This window comes from Salmo salar, chromosome ssa10, assembly GCF_905237065.1.
Source record: "Salmo salar chromosome ssa10, Ssal_v3.1, whole genome shotgun sequence".
NCBI classification, from domain to species: domain Eukaryota; kingdom Metazoa; phylum Chordata; class Actinopteri; order Salmoniformes; family Salmonidae; genus Salmo; species Salmo salar.
Genome location: NC_059451.1, coordinates 78,035,848 through 78,057,198, shown reverse-complemented (window position 1 = coordinate 78,057,198; position 21,351 = coordinate 78,035,848). Strand labels below are relative to the sequence as shown.

The 21,351-nt window shown below is 42.2% G+C and overlaps 1 protein-coding gene across 3 annotated transcripts in view; it reads right to left on the bottom strand.

The window, feature by feature from the left end:
- Positions 1 to 21,351, bottom strand: part of LOC106561024 (calcium-dependent secretion activator 2) — a 221,481-nt gene that overhangs the window by 5,536 nt on the left and 194,594 nt on the right. For all 3 annotated transcript variants that reach the window (XM_045688110.1, XM_014124578.2, XM_045688109.1), the window contains 4 exons: positions 13,081 to 13,155; positions 12,653 to 12,736; positions 12,520 to 12,552; positions 7,530 to 7,637 (listed from right to left, as the gene is read on the bottom strand). In XM_045688110.1, the coding sequence (XP_045544066.1) occupies positions 7,530 to 7,637; positions 12,520 to 12,552; positions 12,653 to 12,736; positions 13,081 to 13,155 (300 nt within the window). The remainder of the gene's footprint in view (positions 1 to 7,529; positions 7,638 to 12,519; positions 12,553 to 12,652; positions 12,737 to 13,080; positions 13,156 to 21,351) is intronic.

Here is a 21,351-nt window from a genome sequence, read left to right as displayed (position 1 = left end):
GTACATAACACCGGTTCCAATCCAAGTGTCAATGCCGTTTAGCAAACTCCAGGTGTTTACCTTTGTTGGTTGCTCTCATAAAAAATAAAAAAAATATACCAACCCTTCCAAATGTTGATTTGGAGACTAGATGACCCTAGATGCGAACAAGTTCTGTAATTCTCAATTGTTGTCCTTTCTTTGCCTCCCAAACCATCTTCCTCACTGTGCGTGCAGACAAGATACACTTGTATCCTCTACCAGACAAGTTTACCACTGTTCCACTGGTTTTAAACTTCTTAATTGTTGCCCTGATAGTGGTAAGTGGTATATTCGTTATTTTTATTTTTTTGTACCAATCGCTTGTTTGATGAAAGTCAACAACCATCTGCCTCTTTTAATTTCTAAGTTGCTTTCCCCAATGGTGATGGATGACAAAAGGATTTTACTTGTGATTTACCAAATGTTTATACCCCAGTGGAACAGGAAGCCATGGAAGGCCCAAATACAGTTCCTTAAGATGAGATTCATTTTAAAAAGTAGAATGTTTGATTTTACTTATAAGAATCTTTAAAAGGTGCCAATAATTTTGACATCTATCTTTTGTTAATTTTTAAAGAACTTGTTAAAAAGTCTCTTTATCTGAGCAATTGTATTAGTATAAAATTATATAATTTCCTCCTTTTTGTGTGCTCATTATCTGTACTATTTCTTTTATACAGTCTTTTTTGGTCATCTTTATCAAGGGTGCCAATAATTTGAGGTGACTGTACATCTCATTCAACTTGTTTATTACTACATTCAAAGTGTTTATTGTTATATTTCCTTTAATCCCTTTTTGTATAGAAGACTAACATTTTCCATTGACAAGTTCCACAACACCCTCTCCAGTCACACCAGACAACACATCACACAAGGTCAAAGGATAGGGTTTAAAAGGATAAGTGTTCCATTAAAACTATTATACTTTCAAATATGCCAATTACTGAAGAATAACTACATGTGTGGGTCTGAAGAGGTTCACCTCGCTTTAAAAATAGAATGCATAATGTTTGTAAATGTCTTTGTAGTTCTATTACCAGGCTGGCTACCTTTCACACCTCTCTCCTGGCTACATATGCCAGAACATTTCTTCTTCATGCAAATCATCTCACAAGGTTCTTTCAATTAAGTCACTGGTATAGTATAGTAGTGTACATGTATAGATAGCATAGTATGTTTACATATAAGTTAGCTGTTCTATTTGAAATGATGAGGCTTGGGAGTTTAGGGGACAAAAAACAACTGAATTAACTAAAAAGGCACAGTACACTGTCTGTGAACCCTATTTGGAGCCAGTGTGCCTCACTCTATACAGAGTTTATTTGACGATGCAATATCCTACATTGAGCTCCCTGCTCATTGAAAGGGAAATAAAAAACTAGTGGGATGTTGGTGACTGAAAGCGTCTGCGTTTCTATCAATGTCTTCTCAAGTGAAGACTTCTGACAAAGAGCATGACACTCTCTCCATCGTTCGGCCTGTCCTCTCTGATATTTTAAAGCTCCCTTTCCAGAAGAATCCATCTCATTTCACTTTGAGTATCGTTGGCTCCACAACAGCCAATAAAAACATTAATACCTACAATGAGAGCCAGCCTACTCGGTAACAGGCTAGCCGCCCCCTGGCACTCAATGGAGCGAGCGTGAAATTGAAAATGGAGATGCAATTTAATTGAGACGATTAGTGGAAGAGGGTGAAAACAGATGGAGGGAACAAGAGAGCGTTAACTAGACGAGTGAACGTCAGGTCGTTTGTTGTCATTAGTTCTCCTGGAACATTATTTATGTAGTTTGGTAGCCGAGTGTGTCTTTGTGGTGATTCTGATGGCGAGATGTTAATGACACACTTAAGTGTCCCTTGGTTGACGTGGTTAAGGGCAGAGTGAAGAGATCAGGGCCACACCTGGGGGCTGGCTGGAGGGGAGGTCTAGTTTGTGTGGCCCCTGTCAGAAGGCTTTATCAGTAGATTAATCAGGGAGATTTGTCCCCTAATATGGAGGACGAGAAGAAGGACTGGTCGCCCGCAAGGGCATGCATTACCCTCGTCATCAACAAAGGAAGCTGGACACTATCTTGGCTGCTCCTCATGTGTAGAAACGCATACAGTCAGGTCCCAAATTATTGGCACTCTTGATAAAGATGAGAAAAAAAAGATTGTATAAAATAAATAATACAAATAGTAAATAGATTGTGGTCAAAATTATTGGCAACCATGTTTTCAATACCTTGCAATACCTCACCTTGCGAGGATAACAATACTAAGCCTTTTCTTCAAATGTTTCATGAGATGGGAGAATGCATTGGGAGGGATCTTAGATTATTCCTCCATACAGAATCTTTCCAGATTCTTGATATCCTTCATCTGCGCTTATGAACTGCTCCCTTCAATTCAAACCACAGGTTTTTAATGGGGTTCAAGTCCAGTGACTGAGATGGCATTGCAAAAAAATTATTTTGTGGCCAATTATCCGTTTCTTTGTGGATTTTGATGTGTGTGCTTGGGGTTATTGTCTTGCCGGTATTGTCTTGTGGCCAAGTTTCAGCCTCCTGGCAGTGGCAACCAGGTTTTTGGCTTAAATGTCCTGGTACTGGTTAAAGTTCATGATGCCGTTGACCTTAACAAGGGCCTCAGGACCAGTGGAAGCAAAATAGCCCCATAACATCAAAGATCCACCACCATATTTTACAATAGGTATGGGGTTCTTGTCTACTTAAGCATCTTTATTTCAATGCCAAACCACAACTAGTGTAAAAAAGGCTCCGTGCCGTTATGTAAAAAAGGCTCCGTGCCGTTATGTAAAAAAGGCTCCGTGCCGTTATACTCACAAGATGAGGTATTGAAAATAGGGTTGCCTCGTCCGAGTGGCGCAGCGGTCTAAGGCACTGCATCGCAGTGTTGCGGCGTCACTACAGCTTGGGGTTCGATCCCAGGCTGTGTCACAACCGGCCGTGACTGAGAGTCCCATAGGGCGGCGCACAATTGACCCAGCGTCGTCCGGGGTAGGGGAGGGTTTGGCCGGGGGGGCTCATCGCGCTCTTACTTGGCTCATCACGCTCTAGCGACTCCTGGTGGCGGGCCGAGCTCCTGCAAGCTGACCACCAGGTCGTCAGTTGAACGGTGTTTCCTCCGACACATTGGTGCGGCTGGCTTCCGGGTTAAGCGAGTGGGTGTTATGAAGCGCGGCTTGGAAGGTCATGTTTCAGAGGACGCATGTTTTGACCTTCGATTCTCCCGAGCCCGTTGGCGAGTTGCAGCGATGAGACAAGATCGTAATTGGATATCACGAAATTGTGTAGAAAAAGGGGGTAAAATAATAATAATTATAGGGTTGACAATAATTTTGACCCTTATCTTTTTGAGAAACCAAAAATACTTGTTAAACAAAATGTCTTTATCTGAGCAATTGTACTAGTATAAAATAATATCATTTTCAATTTTTTGGAGCATACAATATAGCTCAGTATATGCATTTATTTGATAGTCTTTTTTGCTCATCTTTATCAAGGGTGTCAATAATTTTGGCTCCGACTCTACATGCATACATGCATACACACCCACACATACACAAGTAAACATACACACACACATGCAAACACACTTAAAAACAGCTGACCAATACAAGCTGTTGGCACCCAAAAGCAGCAAGAGCTACACTCATGTAATGCAATTACCCACACACATAAACAGACAGATGTGTGCACATTAACACATATATGGAGAGATCATCACATTTCCCAGCACACACAACCGCAGGCGGTGAGTGTGTGTGTGGTGACATGGTTAGACCCTGAGGTTGTCTCTCCTCCTAGTGCATGACTGTGGGTGTGTGGGGTCCATTAGAGCTGTGCCTGCCTCCTCTGTCTCCCATCCCCCCCCCCGCCCATCTCCCCAGCCCCAAATCAACACTCCTTTACTCCAATCTCAGTTTCTACGTCAAGTTTACAAACCCAATCTTAGAGGGTAGCAATGAGGAGGGCTGTGTTTGCGTGTGTCGGATGGATGAATCGTTTTTTTTTGTTGTTGCATGCATTGTCAGATAGGTACGTATGTGTATGTATATGTATGTGTGCCTTAGATGTGTGTAAATGTGTATGTACCGTTGTGTGTATGCGTTTCATCTTATGTGCTGAACACTGAAGGTACTCTGTGACACACTGCGACCGCAGGATATATAGAGGAAGTAAGGGGCCACACACAGGGCACCACTCAGCATATTTCAATGGTAGACAGGTCAACACATACCCTGGAGGGGGGGGTTAGCTTGGGCCCTGAAAGTAGTCACAATGGGGTACTCTCACTGTGAAACAAGTGTCCTCTCGCACTCATCACCTCATGCGGCCTCCCCACAACAATAAGAGGGTGCAAATGAGATAGGGAGAGGGAAAAGCAGGGCAAATGTGTGAGGGTGAAATGGGAAGGGAGGTGCATACAGGTTAAGAGGGGTCCAGAGAAGAGGAGGGAGATTGTGAAAAGAAAAGAGGGGGGTTTAGGAGGTCTAAGTGAAAATAAAATGTTTGAGAGAGGGAGATATAAAGTAGAGTGGAAAGCACTGGTCGGGAAAGGGGAAGACAGAGAGCTGAAGAAGAGAGAGAAAGGTGGGGGAAGTGTGTATAACATTGGAGGAAGAGGGGTGCAAGGAAAGGGAAACAGTGGGACAGAAATAGCAGCTAGTGAGATGGAGAGTGTGTGTCTCTGTATCTATGAGTGAAAAGGAAAGAGTTTGTTTTTGTGCGTGTGTGTCTGTGCGTCTTAGTGAGAGGGAGGGAGTGTGTTTGTGTGTCCACTACCGCACATTTAAGGTTTGATGGAATCCCACACACACTCTGTTTGACCTGACAATGATTCACCTCAGAATAGGATAAATAAAGTGGGTGAAATGTGTCTCCTTCTTATGCTGTTTTTCATTCAACACCTACGTATACTGTACTGGCATCACAACACATCAGATATATTGTCCACTGGTTAGAATTTCTATTGTGTTTAACAAAATGTATTTAATTATTTTAACATAGCGTTGTAAAAATGACAGTTACTCACTCATTCTATGTTCTTAGTATAACAAAAACGCCTAAGAAAAGTGAAAAGACATATACACACAAACAAACAAACAGGGGCGGCAGGTAGCCCAGTGGTTAGAGTGTTGGGTCAGTAACCAAAAGGTTGCTTGATCGAATCACCGAGCTGACAAGGTAAAAATCTGTCGTTCTACTCCTGAAGAAGGCAGTTAACCCCCTGTTCCCCGGTAGGCTGTCATTGAAAATAAGAATTAGTTCTTAACTGACTTGCCTAGTTAATTAAAGGTAAAACATTTTTTTAACAATTGTCAGGCAGGGTTGTGAACTTGTCTGTCTGTTGTTTGTACTATTGACTTTAAAAAGTACAGGTTGTAAGTAAAAACATTAAATGCTAAAAAGCAAAGCGTGTGTATAGTATAACATTGTGTCCCTTCCAGGTTTCAAACCAAGTGGAAAGTCAGCAAAAAAAGAAATGTCCCTTTTTCAGGACCCTGTCTTCAAAGATAATTCATAAAAATCCAAATAACTTCACAGATCTTCATTGTAAAGGGTTTAAAAACACTGTTTCCCATGCTTGTTCAAAGTACCATAAACAATTAATGAACATGCACCTGTGGAACGGTCATTAAGACACTAACAGTTTACAGACGGTAGGCAATTAAGGTCACAGTTATGAAAACTTAGGACACTAAAGAGGCCTTTCTACTGACTCTGAAAAACACCAAAAGAAAGATGCCCAGGGTCCCTGCTCATGAAATCAAATCAAATGTATTTATATAGCCCTTCTTACATCAGCGTGAACGTGCCTTAGGCATGCTGCAAGGAGGGATGAGGACTGCAGATGTGGCCAGGGCAATAAATTGCCAAGTCCGTACTGTGAAACGCCTAAGACAGCGCTACAGGGAGACAGGACAGACAGCTGATCGTCCTCGCAGTGGCAGACCACGTGTAGCAACACCGGCACAGGATCGGTTCATCCAAACATCACACTTACTGGACAGGTACAGGATGGCAACAACAACTGCCCGAGTTACACCAGAAACGCACAATCCCTCCATCAGTGCTCAGACTGTCCGTAATAGGCTGAGAGAGGCTGGACTGAGGGATTGTAGGCCTGTTGTAAGGCAGGTCCTCACCAGACATCACCGCAACAACGTTGCCTATGGGCACAAACCCACCGTCACTGGATCAGACAGGACTGGCAAAAAGTGCTCTTCTCTGACGAGTCGTGGTTTTGTCTATCCAGGGGTGATGGTTGGATTCGCGTTTATCGTCGAAGGAATGAGCGTTACACTGAGGCCTGTACTCTAGAGCGGGATTGATTTGGAGATGGAGGGTCCATCATGGTCTGGGGCGGTGTGTCACAGCATCATCGGACTGAGCTTGTTGTCATTGCAGGCAATCTCAACGCTGTGCATCACAGGGAAGACATCCTCCTCCCTCACGTGGTACCCTTCCTGCAGGCTCATCCTGACATGACCCTCCAGCATGACAATGCCACCAGCCATACTGCTCGTTCTGTGAGTGATTTCCTGCAAGACAGGAATGTCAGTGTTCTGCCATGGCCAGCGAAGAGCCCAGATCTCAATCCCATTGAGCATGTCTAGGACCTGTTGGATCGGAGGGTGAGGGCTAGGGCCATTCCCCCCAAAATTGCCCGGGAACTTGCAGGTGCCTTGGTGGAAGAGTGGGGTAACATTTCACAGCAAGAACTGGCAAATCTGGTGCAGTCCATGAGGAGGAGATGCACTGCAGTACTTAATGCAGCTGGTGGCCACACCAGATACTGACTGTTACATTTGATTTTGAACCCCCCTTTGTTCAGGGACACATTATTCCATTTCTGTTAGTCACATGTCTGTGGAACTTGTTCAGTTTATGTCTCAGTTGTTGAATCTTATGTTCATACAAATATTTACACATGTTAAGTTTGATGAAAATAAATGCAGTTGACAGTGAGAGGACGTTTTTTGTTGTTGTTGTTTCTGAGTTCATGAAGCAATAGGGACTTAACAATAGCCATACTCCCTGCTATGTCTACGATAATATAGATATGTTGGTTGTTTAGCAAAAGGTTGTTTAGGTGTTGGATTAGGTTGTTGACAACATGTAAACTATATTTCATATCCGAATGTTTATTGAAAACATAAATACATTTGCACAATGAGCACTTTTTCTCACTCAAATACATTGTTACAATTTTTGGTTAGATAGCTAGTGAATTTTAGTCATATTAGCATTGACATGAAATCACTCAAAACACCTCAAAACAAAACATGGCATCAAGAACAAGATAAAACTAGCTGAATCGAGCCACCTACGATTCCCCACATGGCAGCTTCTTGTCATTGTTGCTAGCTATCTGACCGTTCACAATCATAACAAAGCATGGCTTCCGGCCCCATCGATGCTTGCACATCATTTTTGTGACGTTGCCAGCCAACCTGTCTACAAGGTGCACGTGTGAGTGCACGTCACGGTCGACACACTTACGTCAAACACCTTCTCGATGTACATCTCCTCGTTGACGCGGTCTCGCAGGATGTCCTGGTTCTGCCTCACAAACGTTATGTAGGTATCAGCCAGGTCCATCCCTGGCTTCTGAGAGCGGATAGAGAGAGGAGACAGGGAGAAGAAGAAGAGAGAGATGAAAAACCACAAGGAGGAGATAGATAGGGTTAAACATGGGGAGCGTAATAGGAAAGACACTATTTGTGGACTGGTGTGTTCGGACTTTAACACCTAAACAGAGAATGGCCATATTCATTGCCTTAAAGTGGACATCAGCAGTTGAAACAATAACAAAGCAAACTCCCCCCACCTGTTTCGCTAAAAAGCTGAGGGGCTGGAAAAATGTAACCACTCAAATTATGATGCAAGGGCTAACCATCCATGATATCAAAATTATAGTTTTAACCATGTTTTGAGGCTATACAGTGTTTGTTGACATTTACTTTGTTTACAAACATTGGAGTAAAACAAGCTTATATTTTGGGTTCTGACAGGGTACAGCAGTTGAACTCAGTTCATGATGCATTTATAAGTTATATTCTTCAAGAATCAATGGGTACATATCATTAATAAGGTCAAAAATGTATGTAGCTATGGCAGATTTCCCCTTTAAAAGTTACATTTTCGTTGGAAAACATGGATACTGAGTTTCAACTGCTGCATTCTAACAAATCCCATTCTCTTTGAGAGATGTGTAAAAGGTACGACTCCGCACACTTGCTGTCAGAATAACAAGCGGTGGAGCTGTTACCAACTAAACATTTAGTAAATGTCAAAGCAATTGTGGCGCCAGAGGAGAGAGGCCAGAGGCAGAAAAAAAGGGTTAACCCTCTTCCATTCACACTCTCTATGTCAGTTGGAGATTACACTGTAATGCTATTGTAATTGCTTTGACATCTTTCACACCCGCTTCTCAGGGCCTTAGATAGCCCCCGGGGCCTGCTGTCCTGCTACAGTGCTGAACACGACACGCCAACTCCCCTGTGGAAAAGGAGCTTCTGTATGTGCAAAAAAAAAAAAAAAAAAACCTGAGCACAGAAAACCCCTTTGACTGATGTTCTTCCACAGAGATGGAAGAGAAGACTGATTACCAACTGTAATTGTGGCAACTGAAGCGGAAGGTGGGTAACTGACCCAGTGGGGTAACTAGCCTCTGTGTGTGTGGCATTACCTTAGGTTGAGGTAGGTGATTAGAGCTGGGAGCAAGTCAACAGGGGCCAACTCTACCCAGTCAGCTTTGCCATGACAGAGGTGATTCTGACGTGACAGGGATGACCCTGATGTGTCAAAGGTGGTCTTGAACCTGACTCACTGTCATGTGACTACTCTAAAAAATAACAGCTTTCACACTTGGCGTAGTCACCCACTGTCTAGGTCACAGCCAGGATTTCTTTGAACTTTGTAAGATGTAATTGTAATTCAATTCATGACCCTACACTGATATTATTATTTAAAATTTTAGCAGACGCTCGTATCCAGAGTACATACAGTATCCATACTTTTTCCAATTGGTCCCCAGTGGGAATCGAACACACAATTCTGGCGTTGCAAGTGCCATGCTCTACCAACTGAGCCACACGATGTATGTCACCCAACATTGATAAAAACGTAATTCAATCCCTGTACAAATACAACTACATTCAACCCAGCAAAGCATCATGATATCCGGTATATTTCAAAGAAAGACGTTGTTCATTCACTGTCACATAACTGGGATCCATTGTCTTTGGTTGAAATAGTTTTTATTTCCTGAAAAATAAATGCTCCCTTAAAAAGGATTGAAACGACCACAAATGTGTTTGCGGCTACCATCATTTATGTGATTTTGCCGCTTAGTTGGATAAAGAAGACGCTGGAGAGGAAAACCTGAGGCACACAATAGTAGATGGTGCTGAGGACTCAGCTCTGCTCATGCATCCAAATAGATATTTGTTGCTTGACTGAATGGCTTATTTTCAGTTGCCTAGCAGCAAAACAGCCATCCTAAAATGTGTTAAAAATAAATACTGATTGACTCTCAAATCCATAAACTCATATTTCCCTCAAAATATCCCTACATTTCCTCTATAAAACACATTTCACTGAAATAAAAACCTGAAAACATGAGTAGAGCTTCTTTATAGATTATATTTTCCTTTGTGATCCATGCTGTTCCTAAATTCATAAAATAGGGCATCCAATATAAAGTGTAGAAATGTTTCTCACAAAGAAATGTATTTCATACTGTAAAAATGATGTAATGATACAAAGTGACATGAATGTATTTAATCGAAGGTTACATGCAGTTCACAGTAATTCATATGGACCTTTGATGAGCTGTACTTTAGTGTCACAGGGGTTAAAGTACAATAAGGGTGAGGAGGGCGAGATGCGAGGTCGGGGGGGGTTGGGCATGATGATGATTGACAGGGCTGTCAAAAAACTGTAATCCAGTGGGTGGAGATGTTAAATCCGCCACTTCCTGCACTGCAGTGAGTGACAGTGTGAATTGGACAGGTGTGGGGCTGTGTGTGTGTGTGTGTGTGTGTGTGTGTGTTATCAGGATTATTGGGAGTATATCACTGTCCCCCCACTGCCCCACCTCACACCCCCAAGGCAGGGCCCTCTCTTTCGATCCCCCTTTCCATTTCTTTCAGTAATTCTCTCCTTCTCTCCCTCTATGACAAGGTGACAAAGCAGTGTGACAGGGAAGCATGGTAGAGAGAGACAGAGGCCAGGTTCTAACACTGCTACAGTCCAGATTGGGGCCTCGCACAAAATACACACCGGTCAACCTCTGTCACGCTCTGCCCTTTTTCAAAGAACAAACTTTAGTTCTGTACTTGACTTGTAGCCAAACACGCTGGACACATACCCGCACACACACACACACACAGGCTGTTCCAGACCGTCAACAATCCAGTGTGAAATGGAATCATGTCAAAGGGAAGGAGAAAGAGAAAACTGTGTAAGGTGGAGGTGGTGGAGATAGAGGATGTGGGAGTGCAGAAGAGGGTGAAGGAGGAGAGGGAATGTGGAGCCAGGCCAAGTGGTGGCTGAATGAGAGGTGTACAGTTAGGGCGAGGCAACCCGGTTAACCTGAAGGGGATAAACGCTGGGAGCTGTGGAGACAAAAGAGAGAGAGAGGGGACAAAATGTGTTGCTGTTAATTATACACTGCCAGTTCGGTTTCCTACCCTGGATCGGTTTCCCCCAGGTGCAGTTGGGTGTGTGTGTGTGTGTGTGTGTGTGTGTGTGTGTGTGTGTGTGTGTGTGTGTGAACCAGTAGGGTGCACTGCCAACACGGGGCCCTTGAACAGCAGTCTTCACAAAAAAGGAAGGGAGGGACCGAAAAGAGTTTCCTGCTAAAGGCCCCAGCGACACAACCCTCCTCTTCTCTTTAGCCCACCTGTAACCGGGGCGTAGAAGATTTCGGTTCCCTCCACACAAAAGCGCAAGGTGGAGGTTACATTCTAATTTCAGGTGAAGGGAGGAGGAGAGGAGATTTGACAGGCTCAGAGCTCTGGGAAAAAGTGCCAATCGGACACGTGGGATTTGCTGAGTCAAGGACAGGCGGGAGGGGGAGGACTGAAGAGAACCACAAAGGTTTGGCAAAAGGCTTTTGCGAGGCTCTGGCATGGCTGTCTTTATCAAACATTTACAGACTTTTGCAAACTAATGGCCAAGGCTCTACTCATGGATTCTGAAAAGAGTGTGCTTGGTTATGATAGAGTGAAACCACCTCTTGCTTTGGGTTAAGAGTAGGATTTGTGGACCGAAACAGAACTAAACTCAGCCCACGATGGTGAATGGACTGAATCTTGAACAGGGCAAAGCTTTTGATGGCTTAAGAACAAGAGTATGTCACAATTAACCTTTTACTGCAGCAGGCTAAATCAGGGTCACACAGAATGTTTTTCTTGGTAGTCTTAAATAAATCTACTTTGAAACAAAAGTATACACCTCACACACATGGTTAACACCAGCCGCCGCTGGTGGAATGTTAATATTTTTCATAATTCTGTAATTAATAAACATATCAAAAACCCTGATGGAAATCCGGTGTTTCTATGTCAAGCGGTTTTGTTAAATTTCAGTCTATATATATATATAACAGAAGACTGAAATTTAACAAAACCGCTTGACATAGAAACACCGGATATATATATATATATATATATATATATTCATTCACTCTATATCTGACATGGTACAGGTGTCTTTTTGTTTTTAAGCCATAGCAGGACGGGCTCATTGTAATGGCTGGAATGGAAAGGTATCAAACACAGCAAACATATGGAAACCACATGTTTGACTCTGTTCCATTTATTCTATTCCATCCATTACAATGAGCGTGTCCTCCTATAGCTCCTCCCACCAGCCTCCCCTGCATTCCACCCATGAGGACACTAGGTCATTTGACTGCAGGAAAGGGCTACGTGTCTAAACTGACCAAGTAATGACGCCCTGGTCCAAATTTGAACAACCAACCTCAACATTCCACTTTAGCTTTACAATCCCTGACCAATGGAGAGTAGGCGTAATGTGCATGTCCTTCAGTGTGTGTTGTTGCGTCTCTCTTTTGGTAATTGGAGGCCTTCCTCATCGCTGTTTGTCATCTTTCTGTCTGCTGATATAGAGCTCCTGCTCCCTGCCGTGGCGCTGTCACTCATTAGTGTTGCTGTGGCGTGTGGTGACCGCCCATGACCTACACCTTGGCGAATCGCTCCAAAAAGTTTTCATTAGTCAACTGTGCCAATAATTAGCCCCGCACGCCACCTCAACTTTGAACGCTCTGACACACAACGGTGGTACGAGGTGAAATGTTAAAATATTTCACCCACGTTTAACATCAGCGTTTGATGACAAATTTTGAACAATATGATCCCACTCAATGCCAGCTTTCTTCCGAGAGATGTTTCTTTTAGACAGAAATAAATTGTGCAAACAGGTTCATATGAGAAAGTAAGACATCTTTAGAAACAATACTCACTGGCACATCCACATACTTGGCAGCCGCTTTCACCTTCAAGGCAAAGGAAAGACACAAAAAAGTTCAACTGAGCAGATTTGGTTGCAACAAATAAAATGTGGCTTTTGTTAGCACTGAAAGCGCTGCTACTTACCGTGAAAGAGAAGATCGAAGAAAATAATGTCCCTTCGTCATATCTGGAGAGCTTGGAGAGAACGGCGTCTAGAGGTCCAGCAAACTCCAGGGAAGAAGACAATCAGACATGTTAGTTGGCCATTTCTAATGGAATATGGGGTATGAGCGTACAGCCTGAATGACTTTCTCCTGTTCAAATGATCTATGTGTTCCTGTCATCGTTTGATTAGAACATATTCTATCATATTTTGCATAGAATATGAAAATAAAAAGCAGGTGTAATAAAACTGGGTAAGGTTAGGATCAAGTTGCTGTAGAACGGAGAAGGAATGATAATGTGATTCTTAGCAAAATGGACATTTGACTTGAGGTGGGCTGACAAATAGTGCATCTATAGGGAGTATGTTGTCATTGAGCCTGTGGAGGATGTGCAGTAACATACTGTACCTTTGAGACCAGGGAGGAAATCATGTCTTTAAACGTGTCATCGATCAGGTCGTCGATTTTCGAATGGTACTGTTGCTGAGAAGATGGTAAGGAAACAAACAAACAAGCATTTAAAAAAACTCTATGAGGGAGATAAGGTGAAAATGATTCCTTCATCCTATCACGCACGCACAAACACACAAGGCACGCATGGACGATCACACTCTCTCTCCTTCTCTCTACCCCGCCTCCCCACCCCAAACATTCAGCAGAGAAAATCTTCCCATGTAGCGCCGCTGAGTTAAGCAGCTAATAGGGCCATTATGTGGCTGAATGGCATTCCCGCTCTCGTTGGAAGGCAAAGGAATTCGAAGGATACTTTTTGTGCTTCCCCACAATTAGAGCAGCCTTGTGTTTCTCTAAAGCACCGGTCCAGCTGCGGGGACCAAAGACTCTCACTAGATTCAATTAATCCGCCATTTCATGTCTCATAACCCCCATATTCATGGGACTTTTTTCCCCTCCCCAAAAAACCAATGGCGCAGCCAGAAAGAGGTATTGATAGAAAAGAGTGAGAAAGAGAGAGATGAAGGAGACGGTGGAGAGAAGAGGGAGAGAGAACCTCCATTTGCAGCGTTGAATGGCTGGCTGCCTTCGACGCTCGCACAGCAGCCAGAGAGTTCATCTCTTAGCGACAATGCCCTTTCACGGTGCGTCTAAAGAACACCCAAATTAAAAATTTCAATCAACAAAGCCCGCAGATCAGTGACAAATTGAGGGTGCATGGAGGTCACTATCGGCAGCCCTAATTTTCTTTTCACCTTTCTCTCCATCCCACGAAATGGCAGCTTCTTTCATAAACTGAATTTCAAGCAAATCTTAAGGACTTTTTACCTCAATTAACATTGCTGTGTTTTCTTTCTATTTTACAGATGGGGCCTAATTGTGAGGTCCTTCTTCACATTAGAGAATATTAAATTGTGAGGTTTTTGCCATGTGTGCGCCGCACCCAAAAGAACAATAATTTATTTTAAAAACATTTATCTGGTAGCAAACCGCTAAGAGTCACTTCCGCCAGTTTTTTTTCTTCCAAGGCCCAACTGACATTTTCAAATGCAAGTGCCTCATTCCAATGCCAATAACAACAGCAACAACAACTGATCATTCCTTAGACATAACAATCCTGGGGATGAATTGGTATACAGCAAGACAGTCCTAATTTGCAGAGATGCTTTTAATGAAAATATTCGATTATATGCTGGGTAATGATTAAGTGGAAAATCACAAAGGAGGACATTTTTGGTCTCGTAAAAGTTTATGACGACTCCTCCATTCAGTGGTTTGAATAGGAAGTATGATGAAGCAGGCAATGGCAGACACCATTCAATGCACAAGCATCTGAAATGCCAGGATCTCTTTTGTGTCGATCAAAAGCGAGCACTCTGGCACAGACTGTTATACCCAAAGACATTCTCTGGTGAATGTGCGACCGAATGTTAGGATGTAGTTCACATTGAGGTCCCTTTGAGACAAGTCAGAAGTTAGACAAATTGCTTAATGCATTTACAAGGATCAGACGGAACTTAAATGTGTGTGTGTGTGTGTGGGGGGGAAGGTTCTACTACAAAATGTAGCTATTTGATTATGAATTTTAGGATCGCTTTAGTTCTAAAAATATATATAAAAAATATTATTTGATAAAACATTGAATTTGGCCTTACTGCTTTTAGCCCATAGAAACACATTGAATAACAGATTCATACATGGGAAAACAGATAGTCAAAAATAAATCAAAAGGAAGTTTGTTTTAAAGTGTTTGTCCTACTGGCATTTTTATGCTGTTTTGGAGCAGTGACCTCTTCCTTGCTGAGCGGCCCTTCAGGTTATCTTGATATAGGACTCGTTTTACTGTGGATATAGATACCTTTGTACCCGTTTCCTCCAGCATCTTCACAAGGTCCTTTGCTGTTGTTCTGGGATTGATTTTCAATTTTTTCACCAAAGTGCGTTCATCTCTAGGAGACAAAACACATCTTCTTCCTGAGCGGTATGACAGCTGCGTGGTCCCATGGTGTTTATATTTGCATACAATTTTTTGTACATATGAACGTGGTACCTTCAGGCATTTGGAAATTGCTCCCAAGGATGAACCAGACTTGGGGAGGTCTACAATCTTTTTTTCTGAGGTCTTGGCTGTTTTATTTTGATTTTCCCATGATGTCAAGCAAAGAGGCATTGAGTTTGAAGGTAGGCCTTGAAATACATCCACAGGTACACCTCCAATTGACTCAAATGATCTCAATTAGCCTATCAGAAGCTTCTAAAGCCATGACATCATTTTCTGGAATTTTCCAAGCTGTTTAAAGGCAGAGTCAACTTAGTGTATGTAAACTTCTGACCCACTGGAATTGTGATACAGTGAATTATAAGTGAAATAATCTGTCCATAAACAGTTGTTGGAAAAATTACTTGTGTCATGTACAAAGTAGATGTCCTAACCAATTTGCCAAAACTATAGTTTGTTAACAAGAAATTTGTGGCATGGTTGAAAAACGAGTTTTAATGTCTCCAATCTAAGTGTATGTAAACTTCCGACTTCAACTTTAGATTACGACTTGGGGCTAGCTATTGTAAGTTCAGAGTCACTCACCCCAACAGTGTGTGTGTGCTGGAGGCAAGTGAAAGCTCGGGAGAGAGGGGGAGTGTGGTGGGGGTACCTGTACCAGACAGGGGAGACAGGCCAGGGCAGATGGTGAACAGATCGCCAAGTGGAATCCAGGAAGCCTGTGCAGCAGGCAACGAGAGTAGGTGTCACACCCACTTGGGAGAAGCTTTTATTTCTGGAGGCAGATTTCTTATAGAAAATCCCTCTGGATGGTCTTTGAACAGGGCTTCAAAGGGGGCTTCAAAGACCCCTGCAAACTTGTTGGGCCCAAAGGCCTCGCCACCTCTCACTTCACACCTCAGTGCTAATTGAAGTTGTGTCTGGTCAGTCCTAGCAAGCCTGGCAGGCTTAACTCAGCATGCAGTCCCCATAAAGGAAAATATTTCATTGTAATGTACTTTATTTTTATTCTTCGCTTTCAAAATAGCATCAGACCAAACACTACTCACTCAGTTCCAGGTTGGATGGTGTCCTCAGGTCTCTGCTGTTTGTTTGCTAGAGCACCCTCTGTATATATTGGAAAAAGTCATCCTTGGTAGCAGTAATCCCTACAGGTAATTCTGGCCAAAATTAGGTTGTAAGTTCGGAGTTTTGATCTGAAGTGAAGGCTATGCAGTGGAGTGTAGCATCCTGCATATGTCCCTGCTGAAAAATCTAAGTTTATCTAACTCCAAATCTATCCTTTTGTAAAAAACATGTTGAAAAATGTGAGAGCTCACTTGCAACTGTGTGTGTCTCTCTCATGCATGTTGAAGTTATTAATTACACTTTGCATGGTGTATTAACATACACCAAGTCACTACAAAGATACAGGCGTCCTTCCAAACTCAGTTACTGGAGAGGAAGGAAACCGAGAAGGGATTTCACCATGAGGCCAACAGATTCTGAGTTTTGGTATCTGGAATTTTATTAGGAACCCCATTAGCTGTTACGAAAGCAGCAGCTACTCTTCCTCAAGTCCACACCAAACATGAAAAAAGACATATTACAGAACACTAATAGACAAGAACAGTTCAAGGACAGAACTACATACAGTACCAGTCAAAAGTTTGAACACACCTACTTATTCCCGGGTTTTTCTTTTTTTTGACTATTTTCTACATTGTAGAATAATAGTGAAGACATCAAAACTATGGAATAATACATATGGAATCATGTAGTAACCAAAAAAGTGTTAAGCAAATATATTAGAGATTCTTCAAAGTAGCCACCCTTTGCCTTGATGACAGCTTTGCACACTCTTGGCATTCTCTCAACCATTAACAGATGTGCCAAGTTAATTTGTGGACTTTCTTTCCTTCTTAATGCGTTTGAGCCAAGATAGCCCTATTTGGTAAAAGACCAAGTCCATATTATGGCAAGAACAGCAAAATAAAAGCAAAGAGAAACGACAGTCCATCATTACTTTAAGAAATGAAGGCCAGTCAATCTGGAATATTTCAAGAACTTTGAACGTTTCTTGAAGTGCAGTCGCAAAAAACCATCAAGCACTATGATGAAATTGGCTCTCATGAGGACCACCACAGGAAAGGAAGACCAAGAGTTACCTCTGCTGCAGAGGATAAGTTCATTAGAGTTAGCAGCCCAAATACATGCTTCACAAGTAACAGACACATCTCAACATCAACTGTTCAGAGGATACTGCGTGAATCAGGCCTTCATGGTTGAATTGCAGCATAAAAACACTACTAAAGGACACCAATAAGAAGAAGAGACTTGCTTGGGCCAAGAAACATGAGCAATGGACATGAGACTGGTGTAAATCTGTCCTTTGGTCTGATGAGTCCAACATTTTTTATTTTTGGTTCCAACCGCTGTGTCTTTGTGAGATGCAGAGTCGGTGAACGGATGATCTCCGCAAGTGTGGTTCCCACCGTGAAGCATGGAGGAGTAGGTGTGATGGTGTGAGGGTGCTTTGCTGGTGACACTGTCAGAGATTTATTTAGAATTCATGGCACACTTAACCAGCATGGCTACCACAGCATTCTGCAGCGATACGACATCCCATCTGGTTTGCGCTTAGTGGGACTATCATTTGTTTTTCAACAGGACAATGACCCAACACACCTCCAGGGTATGTAAGGGCTATTTGACCAAGAAGGAGAGTGATGTAGTGCTGCGATGGAATGCTGCATCAGATGACCTGGCCTCCACAATCCCCCGACCTCAACCCAATTGAGATGGTTTGGGATGAGTTGGACCGCAGAGTGAAGGAAAAACAACCAACAAGTGCTCAGCATATGTGGGAACTCCTTCGAGACTGTTGGAAAAACATTCCTCACAAAGCTGGTTGAGAGAATGCCAAGAGTGTGCAAAGCTGTCATATAAAATATATTTTGATTTGTTTAACACTTTTTTGGATACTACATGATTCCATATGTGTTATTTCATAGTTTTGTAGAAAATAGTCAAAATAAAGAAAAACCATTGAATGAGTAGGTGTGTCCAAATTTTTTACTGGTACTATACATTTAGAAATTGCACAGATAGCCTACATACACACAACAAATCTAGGTCGATTAGGAGAGAGGCATTGTGCAATGAGGTGTTGCTTTATCTGTTTTTTGAAACCAGGTTTGCTGGTTTTCCCATCATTCTTTAAATCATTGATCTTGGCTTCATAATACAGTTTTCTTCTTTTTGTTGAGTTTAGTCACATCATTTCTCAATTTGCAGTAAGTCAGCCAGTCAGATGCATGTTTATCAATAATTGGAAGAAGCAATTTCATAGATTCATCAAGTGCATAGTCTGAATGCTCCATATTAAATCACATCAGAACAAGTATTTTTAACCTCATCCACATAAGAATCACAAAAAAATCTTACGCACTATTTTAGGCCCAGCTTTTGGAATTTTGTCTTTCCTAGCTATAGCCACTATATCGCGATCATTGCATCCAAGTTGAATGGCTGTCATAGGAGAAAACTGAGAAAATAGAGGATGGATCAACAACATTGTAGTTACTCCACAATACTAACATTATTGACATAGTGAAAAGAAGGAAGCCTGTACAGGAAACACATATTCCAAAACATGCATCCTGTTTGCAACAAACCACTAAAGTAATACTGCAAAAAATGTGACAAAGAAATTCACTTTTTGTCCTGAATACAAAGTGTTATGTTTGGGGCAAATACAACAGATTACTGAGTACCACTCATACCATGTTATGTGTATGCTTGTAATCAATAAGGACTGGGGAGTTTTTCAGGATAAAAAATAAACTGAAAGGAGCTAAGCACAGGCAAAAATCCTTGAGGAAAACCTGTTCAGACACTAGGAAATTAATTAAACTTTTAGCAGGACAATAATCTAAAACGCAAGGCCAAATATACATTGGAGTTACCAAGAAAACAGTGAATGTTTCTGAGTGGCCGAGATACAGTTTTGAGTTAAGTCTACTTGAAAACCTATGGCAAGACCTGATAATGGTTGTCTAGCAATGATGAACAACCAATTTGACAGAGATTTAAGAATTTCGAAAAGAATAATGGGCAAATGTTGCACAATCCAGGTGTGGAAAGCTCCTAGAGACTAACCCAGAAAGGCTCACATCTATAATCGCTGCTAAAGGTGCTTCTACAAAGTATTTTTATTTAATTAACCTTTATTTAACTTGGTTGGTCAGTTAAGAACACTTTATTTTTCACAATGACGGCCTACCAAAAGGCAAAAAGCCTCCTGCGGAGACAGGGGCTGGGATTAAAATTAAAATAAAACAAATAAATAAATACAGGACAAAACACACATCACGACAAGAGAGACAACACAACATAAAGAGAGACCTAAGACAACAAAATAGCAAGGCAGCAACACAACATAACAACAACATGGTAGCAACACAACATGGTAACAGCACAAAACTTGGTACAAACATTATTGGGCACAAACAACAGCACAAAGGGCAAGAAGGTAGAGACAACAATACATCACACAAAGCAGCCACAACTGTCAGTAAGTGTCCATGATCGAGTCTTTAAATGAAGAGATTGAGATAAAACTCTCCAGTTTGAGTGTTTGTTGCAGCTCGTTCAAGTCGCTAAACTGCAGCGAACTGAAAATAGGAGCAACTCAGGGATGTGTGTGCTTTGGGGACCTTTCACAGAATGTGACTGGCAGAACGGGTGTTGTATGAGGAGGATGAGGGCTGCAGTAGATATCTCAAATAGGGGGGAGTGAGGCCTAAGAGAGTTTTATAAATAAGCATCAACCAGTGAGTCTTGCAACGGGTATACAGAGATGACCAGTTTACAGAGGAGTGTAGAGTGCAGTGATTTGTCCTATAAGGAGCATTGGTGGCAAATCTGATGGCCGAATGGTAAATAACATCTAGCCGCTCGAGAGCACCCTTACCTGCCGGTCTATTAATTATGTCAGGATGGTCATCTGAATCAGGATTAGTTACGCAACTGGGGTGAAAGAGTAGCGATTACAATAGAGGAAACCAAGTCTAGATTTAACTTGAGCCTGCAGCTTTGATATGTGCTGAGAGAAGGACAGTGTACCATCTAGCCATACTCCCAAGTACTTGTATTGACTCAGGGGTGTGAATACTTATGTAAATGAGATATTTCTGTATTTAATTTTCAATACATTTGCAAAGAAAATTCTAAAAACATGTTTGCACTTCATCATTATGTGGTATTATGTGAAGATGGGTAAGAAAACAAATCAATTTAACCCATTTCGAGGTTAGGCTGTAACACAACAAAATGTTGAAAAAGTCAAGGGGTATGAATACTTTCTGAAGGCATGACACACTGTCGTAAACGTAGATCCAGAGCATCCCAAACATGTTCAATGGGTGACATGTCTGGTGGGTATGCAGGCCATGGAAGAACTGGGAAATTTTCAGCTTCCAGGAATTGTGTACAGATTCAGGCTGAAACATGAGGTGATGGCGGCGGATGAATGGCACAACAATGGGCCTCAGCATCTCGTCACGGTATCTCAGTGCATTCAAATTGCGATTAGGGTTGTCCCCGTCAAAACATAAATCTTCGTCGACCAAGAGTCCTCTGCTCTTTTTTAAAATGTTAAAACGTGTTATTTTCCATATATTGACACATCCTATGTGTTTTAATCAAATCAACTATATTCACTGAGCTTGTCTGATGCTTTAAGCACACTGTTTGATAAAATAATTAAGACACAAATGACTAGAGGGAGTCCGACCAGCAATTCATTTGATTGTGCCAGGCCGGGCTAAGACATGCTGCGCTGTGTTAAAAAAAAAGCGAGTGACTGTGACTAGCCCCCGTTGTCTCTCTCTCCTCCTTGCTGCAGCGACCACCACAGAACATCAAAGTGATCATCACGCTGTCCGTGTTGCTAAACCGGCAACATAATTTCAGCCATTTCTGACTGAAAAGTTCTGTTACCGAAATCATTCAATCAAATGTATTTATGAAGCCCTTTTTACATCAGCCGATGTCACAAAGTGCTATACAGAAGCCCAGCCTAAAACCCCAAACAGCAAGCAATGCAGATGTAGAAGCACGGTGGCTAGGAAAAACTCCCTAGAAAGGCAGGAACCTAGGAAGAAACCTAGAGAGGAACCAGGCTCTGAGGGGTGGCCAGTCCTCTTGTGGCTGTGCCGGGTGGAGATTATAAGAGTACATGGCCA